Genomic DNA, 7,311 nt, shown 5'->3' on the forward strand with positions numbered 1-7,311 from the left:
GAATAGATATTTGACAACACTGTTGTAAAAACTCGTAGGCGATTGTCGGTCACCAGAGGCTAGTAGATCAACGACATCAAAGCAGATGGGATTTGCTTTAAAACGTCTTCTTCATTCGGGTTCGAACAGCGTGAGGGAGCGCAATAATGACGGCATTTTAGCAGATTTCTTTTGGCCGTAAAGCAGTTGTTTACATCGCGAGACCTGATATCACGCGATACTTCCTGACGCGGCGGCCGGGGGCCCGCCGCCCCAAAGTTGCAAGTGCGTATTTTCTGCTCACGGGCACCAGGGGGCTGCGAAACGACCACCATTCAACCCGAAATAAGTAATATAACCATTCCAATGACTCCGAAGCTGTTCAGTTAAGGTAAAAAAGTTACTTAGTTCACCTTTAAATCAAAGTGTATTTTCTAGTTTTAAAGATAACAAACACATTACGACACTCTCAGATTTGATGTCATTAAATAAATCTACAGTTCATTATCAGATTTATCAGATTCAGATGTTACAGTGAAATTTTGTGTGTATTTCATTATCTTGGCGTCTGAAAGTGCTCAACAAGGTTATTTACTGAAGCTCATAATAATTAATGCAGTTCATCATCATCAGTTAGTTTGGACATTATATGTTAAGGTTATGGACATTTCTTTTAACCCTAAAACACAACATGATGCAATGTGTAATTCATAATTTGATTAAACACCTGTGAAAAATCAATACTGAAAATTCCTTCATAATAAAACATTACATTGAGCCGTATTTCTTTACAACTGGATGACTGAGTTGACTTCTGGATGCAGTATGACTTTGATTTTGTTTGATTTTTATTGTTTCATAATTAAGCAGAGAGTGTTGACAACAAGATGAGAAACCTTTTCAAAGAGGCACAGTTTTATCTGACCTTCTGTCAATACATAGTAGAAATGTTTGTTTCAGATTTATCTTCATATTTCTGCTTTTCTTCAGTTTAGTATGTAAGTAATGTTGTAATTTTGATCAAATAAAGAGAAAATCAAATGAAATGGTGCATTTTGTGTTAATAGCATTGGAGTGATCATTGGGTGAAAATGTGTCTGTTTTAGGAAATATTTTGTCTCCAGAATTCATGATCTATGTGAGATTGTGTGTGATTATTATTTTTCTCCACAGCATCTGAATGAAAACCTGCTGTTCTTATAACACAGAAGCATCACTTATTAAAACAGAAATGATTTCTGAAAGGTTTGATGCCAATGACATTGTACAAAAAATATGAATTCATCAGTGATTTAATCATTTTACGCACAGATTGCTGGAAGTGTGTTAGAAGCAGTTCAAACAAAGAAACACATTTTCTGTAAGTTATTACAAACTATTCAACTGATTATTGGTGTAGAGAGATACAGTATGATTTTAAGCAAAATAAAAAGAGTAGAGCAACAAAACTGCAAAGTCATGGCTTCACATAAACAATATGTTTATTCTCTCTCTCTCTCTCTCTCTCTCTCTCTCTCTCTCTCTCTCTCTCTCTCTCTCTCTCTCTCTCTCTCTCTCTCTCTCTCTCTCTCTCTCTCTCTCTCTCACCTGCACTTTGAAAACCAGGAAGTTTGTGGATTTGAGAGAAACGAAACCTATTTTCCTGCTACACGAGCCTCTGCTTCAGGATCCACACTCTTCCAGTTTGGTTAAAGCTGAAGGAGGGAATATTTGATATTCTGTAAAAGCAGGTAAGAACGTCCTAAAATCCTTAACAAATTGTTTTATGTCTTCTTGCTTGCATTGAAAAAAGAGCATTCAATTATTACTGTATGAGTCTGTATGTTAATAATTAATATATGATTATTAATAATATGTGACCCTGGATCACAAAGCCAGTCATAAGTCGCACATGTATATTTGTGACAATAGCCAACAATACATTGTATGGGTCAAAATTATCGCTTTTTCTTTTATGCCAAAAACCATTAGGATATTAAGTAAAGATCATGTTCCATGAAGATATTTTGTAAATTTCCTACCTTAAATATATCAAAACTTTATTTTTGTGAGTGGACACAGCAAAATCGCCAACAGAAATGGACAACTTTAAAGGTGATTTTCTCAATGTTTAGATTTTTTTGCACCTTCAGATTCCAGATTCTCAAATAGTTGTATCTCGGTCAAATATTGTCTTATCCTAACAAACCATACATCCATGGAAAACGTATTTATTCAGCTTTCAGATTATGTATAAATCTCAATTTCAAAAAATGTATCCATAAGACTGGTTTTGTGGTCCTGGGTCACATATATTAATATTAATAAGTTAATAATTCCATGTTAATCTGGATGTTTTATGTTTATTCTTCTGATTATGGATGAATATTTTAGGATTATTCTTTTATATTAATACTCAAAACTGTTGACATTTTGTAGAGTTACATGCTCTTTTGTTAATGATTTACATGTGGATTTATGTACTTTAATGATTTAATGATTTACTTCTGGCAGAGCAGTTTCTATTTGAGGACAGACTGTCTGCAAAGAAATGTCTGAATCTGCAGCGAGTCCGTATGTGGATCAGTTCAGCTGTCCAGTCTGTTTGGATCCTCTGAAGGAGCCGGTGACGATTCCCTGTGGACACAGTTACTGTATGAGCTGTATTACTGACTGCTGGGGCCAGAAGGAGCAGGGGCCGCCGTACCGCTGTCCCCAATGCAGAGAGAGCTTCAGTCAGAGACCTCTACTGAAGAAGAACACTCTGATAGCTGAGATGATGGAGACGCTGCAGAAGACGTCCCTACAAACGGCTGCTGTGGAGTGTGATGTTTGCACTACAGAGAAGAACAGAGCTGTAAAGTCCTGTCTGCAGTGCTTGGCCTCCTTCTGTCAAACTCACCTGCAGCTTCACTATCAATCTCCTGCGTTTATGAAGCACAAACTAGTCGAAGCTTCCAGAAACATTCAGGAGAACATCTGTCTCAGTCATGGGAAACTTCTGGAGATTTACTGTCAGGATGATCATCAATGCATCTGTTACCTGTGTATGATTGACGGTCATAAAAACCACAATGTGGTGCCTTTGGATTCAGAATGGACTAGTAAAAAGGTAATCAACGCTTGTGTAATTTAATTTAATTTAAATTACCAATTTAAATTACTAAGATACTAACTAACTTCCTCCTTTTATGTGAACATCCTCAGAAAGAGTTAAAGGAGATAAAGGTGTCGTGTCAGAAGCTGATCCAGGAGCGAGAGAGAGGTCAGCAGGAACTCAGTGAAGCTGTGAAGCTTCTTAAAGTGAGTATCAGAAGATGACAGTGATGTTTACTGTGCTTGTAAAAGTGACGTATTATTACAGTATCCTACCGAGAATCTTAAGCAACACTTGCAGCGGAAAAACAAAAGCAAAAAAACTCACTCATACAAACAACAACAACAAAATATGTGGAAATGCTAATGTTTTCTGGTTCATGTAGTTTTTGCGCATGCAAAAGTAGTCATTTATTTTTCGGAAACATCTTTCAGTTCTTTATATTAATGTAAAGTATGTTTGCAAATAACCGGAAAACTAATCCTGTATAAACAAGCAACATTTTAGTTTTACCAGTTCATTTGACTGATAGAATGCATAATCACTGTCTGGATTTGGAAAATATTTATGATAATGGAGTAATTTAGTTGAAACTGGTCACATAAATACAGTATTTAGGCTGTTGTTCCTGTCCAACAGAGTTCAGCGCTAGAGAGCATGGAGGACATTGAGAAGGTCTTCACTGAGCTCATCTGCTCTCTTGAGAAGAAACGCTCTGAGATTAAAGAGCAGATCAGAGCTCAGGAGAAGACTGAGATAGATCGAGCAGAGGAACTTCACAAACATCTGGATCAAGAGCTGACAGAACTCAGAAAAAGACAAGCAGAGATTGACAAACTTCTGAGTAATGATGATCAGATCCAGTGTCTGAAGGTAATGAAATTCCTTTAATCAGTATACCATAATGTTTCTATTCTTACTGTTTCACATTTTTAAATAGACTCTTTTTCATAACAAGCAGTGCTGTATTTGTCTAATTTCAGAGCTGTCAGTCTGTGTGTGTTTTACCCACATTTGAAGATGTTCCCAGTTTCACTCCACACACTCATCTGTCTTTTAAAGACATTTCAATCTCAGCGTTTAAGGAGGTTTTGGAGGACGTATATCAACAGCAAACAGCCAGAATATCTCGAGAAGGTCTGAAAGTTTTATTTGTACCATGTTGTCATTCATTCAAGATGACACTTAAGAAATAAAGAGTATATTATTTATTTTTGACTCTTCAGTGTCAAATGTCCACGTTGCAGAGCCTCCAGAACCAAGAACAACAAATGAATTTTTTAAATGTAAGTTACATTTTTTTTAATCTGAATCAAAAACATTCATTGATAAATACACTGCATAATATGTGCACACCCTCTTGTGATTAATGGGTTTGTCTAGACACTTAAACCGTAGTAAAGACAAATCATAATGTTATGGAATATAATGAATATAATTCCAGAAGATTGTGTGCTTTTAACATTGTGGCAATGGAACTTTCGGGGGAGCATGACAGAACCTCTGTGAACAAAATAATTTCCATAAAGAAAAGTCTGATGTGAAAGAACAAAGCCTAGAACGACAATGAACACATTCGGCATGAATTGATACAGATAAACAGTGAACCAGGCCCAATCACCCAACATCAGTGCCTGACCTCACTGATGCTTATGTGTCTTGTGAATGGGAGAAAATCCCTGCATTTGTGCTCCAGACCCTCCTAGAAGAGTGGGAGGACCAACTCCCTATTAATGCCCATGGTTTTGAAATTCATTCAATGTCCAATTATTCAATATATCTTTGTTTCTATCTATCCTTCTCAGACTTCTGTCAGCTGCACCTGGATCTAAACACTGCAGACAAAAAACTCCAACTGTCAAATAGGAACACAAAAGCATCATATTCTGAAAAAGTCCAGCAATATCCTGATCACCCAGAGCGTTTTGAGCTTCCCTATGTCTTGTGTCGAGAGGGTTTGTGCGGTCGCTGTTACTGGGAGGTCGAGTGCAGTGGGAAGAATTGGGCTGTAGGTGTTTGTTACAAAGGAATTGGACGTAAAGGACACAATTATGACTGTAAACTTGGCTTCAACACAAAATCCTGGAGATTCGGCTACTTTCAACAGGATATCTTTTTCATGCATGATAATAAGCAAGTCCCAATCCCCGCTGTCTGCTCCTCTAGAATAGGAGTGTATCTGGATCACAGAGCAGGAACTCTGTCCTTCTACAGCGTCTCTGACACAATGACTCTCCTTCACAGAGTCCAGACCACTTTCACTGAACCCTTATACCCTGCTTTTCGAACTGACTCTGGTTCATCTGTTTTGATCATAGAGAAGGGGAGTAAAATAAAACTTCAATGTTAGATGAAAAAGATGAAATTATAAAAAAGATGATCAATTATAAATCTGGTATAAATGCGATTTATAGATTATGATGACAGAATATGCTAATCAATGACTAGAAGATAGTTAACTCCACATCAGCTACACAAATTCATCAACTAGCCATTCAGAAATGTCCTGTTGCATTCTACATGTTGTCACTTCTTTTTGAGTCTCTCCATCATTGTCCGACTCTGGTTTGAACATATAAAGGCTAATGGTTTTTGAAATTTTCTTTCTTTGAAATTTTCTTTCATTTCATTTTCTGAAATTTGAGTGTCTGTGTGAGGTAATTGAAGATGCTAACACACAAGCTGATGAAGCTCCGCCCTCTGTGCCGGTGTTGTGGCGAATTCTGACCCCCACCAAATTATTACCCCCCTAGTATAGGTTTAGCATTAGTTGTGGGGGAGGGGTGGGGTTAGGATTAGGCAATCAGGTACTGACTTCAACGAGGGGAGTAATCATTTGGCAGGGAGTCGAAATTCGGCACAACACCTGGAGCAGCAGCAGATTATTTTTATTTAAAGGGACACATCACTCTCAAAAAGTGACAATTTTAACATGCCGTTTCTTCTAGCAATGGCTTAGTGGTGTGTGCATTTGCATTGGTGCAAACTTCAAAATCAATTTAAAATCAAACTTAAATGTTTAACGATGGTAAAAATTTTCATTTATAAAGTGTTTTTCTCAGTAAGCATATATATGGAGCTTGCCTGGATGTCATTTTTTTGCAGTTTTCTGTTCACTATATACTTTACATGTAATAAATGCATAAAAAAGGATATGCAAATGTAATTGTCTGTGTACGTGTAACACATTGCTTTGAAAATAAAAGTACAGCATTACATGCAAATTCATATTTTCTGTGCATATTCTTCTTCTGTTTACTACAGTAGCCTGAATGTCAACAGAATGTCCATTTCATTCATGATGAAACCCAAGTCTCAATCCCTGCTGTGTGCTCCTCTAGAATAGGCAAGGCAAGTTTATTTATATAGCACATTTCATACACTATGGTAATTCAAAGTGCTTTACACCGAAAGGAATTAAAATAATCACAAAATAAAAGCAAGGAAAATTAATACCGTTATAAAATAAATTAAAGAGGTATAAAGATGATACAGTTATAAAAGGAATTAAAAGAGTAAACATATGATACATAGATAAACTTCTCATCTGGCAAAACACCGGTGTATCATATTTTGCACAGCTGCTTGTTGTACTGTGAGATTTTCCCATGTGCTGATTGAGTCATCTGTATCACCTGGTCCTCATTAGCACGACTCTACTTAACCTGTGCCTTTTCTGTTCTGTGTTGGCAGAAATTTGGTGTTTGTTGTGCAGTGTGTTCCAGCTCACAGTTGTGCCTCAGTCCTGTTCCAGTCTGAGTGATTGCTACTCTTATGAATTTGGATCTGTCTGTTTGTGGCCCTGGTTGTTGCCTGGATACCCACAACTCTCTGTACCAGTGTCTAACTGGCTTTGCCTGCTGTTCACATTAGTGTATATCTAATAAATTCACCTCACTGCATTTGCGATGGCATCTGTCTCGTTCATCCCTGACACAATGAACCTGATTTTTCCCTAAAATCAGACAGGAGGAGCTTTAGGACTGACTCACGGGGTAACCTCGGGTTCACTGCCCCATCAGTCAGCACCCCAAAGATTTGTTTGGAAGCTCTAGAATGGAGTCGATCCAGTCCGCACCCCACAGAACCTCGAGTTTAATTACACATCAAACTCACTACTTCACCACAGACCCAGGTCATCAGCATGGATTCATCTCTCAATTTCTCCAATTAAGTAATTTATGTTTGTCTCTTACCAATTCTCAGTGCCATTTGAGTTCAGTTTAGAATTAAAAAAAAGGATGGAAAAAATTAAA

General features: G+C 37.3%; 2 protein-coding genes across 5 annotated transcripts in view; both read left to right on the plus strand.

Moving 5' to 3' along the window:
- LOC311297555 (E3 ubiquitin/ISG15 ligase TRIM25-like) overlaps positions 1–1,013 on the plus strand; it is a 16,837-nt gene extending 15,824 nt beyond the window's left edge. The window contains exon 8 of one of the 2 annotated variants that reach the window (XR_014628830.1): positions 388–1,013. The gene's annotated coding sequence lies outside the window, so the exon portion shown is untranslated. The other variant, XM_084419897.1, reaches the window with a different exon arrangement.
- Positions 1–6,300, plus strand: part of LOC311297553 (E3 ubiquitin/ISG15 ligase TRIM25-like) — a 22,106-nt gene extending 15,806 nt beyond the window's left edge. Inside the window, exons 1-8 of one of the 3 annotated variants that reach the window (XM_084419892.1) lie at positions 1,216–1,339; positions 1,585–1,709; positions 2,473–3,070; positions 3,166–3,261; positions 3,695–3,928; positions 4,039–4,192; positions 4,282–4,341; positions 4,861–6,300. In XM_084419892.1, the coding sequence (XP_084276018.1) occupies positions 2,510–3,070; positions 3,166–3,261; positions 3,695–3,928; positions 4,039–4,192; positions 4,282–4,341; positions 4,861–5,405 (1,650 nt within the window). In that variant the 5' untranslated portion in view covers positions 1,216–1,339; positions 1,585–1,709; positions 2,473–2,509 and the 3' untranslated portion in view covers positions 5,406–6,300. Of the gene's footprint in view, positions 1–1,215; positions 1,340–1,584; positions 1,710–2,472; positions 3,071–3,165; positions 3,262–3,694; positions 3,929–4,038; positions 4,193–4,281; positions 4,342–4,860 lie in introns of those variants that run through there. The other 2 variants (XM_084419893.1, XM_084419894.1) reach the window with 2 other exon arrangements.
- The last annotated feature ends 1,011 nt before the right edge of the window (positions 6,301–7,311 follow it).

Source organism: Rutilus rutilus (genome assembly GCF_951802725.1).
Source record: "Rutilus rutilus genome assembly, chromosome: 9".
NCBI lineage: Eukaryota > Metazoa > Chordata > Actinopteri > Cypriniformes > Leuciscidae > Rutilus > Rutilus rutilus.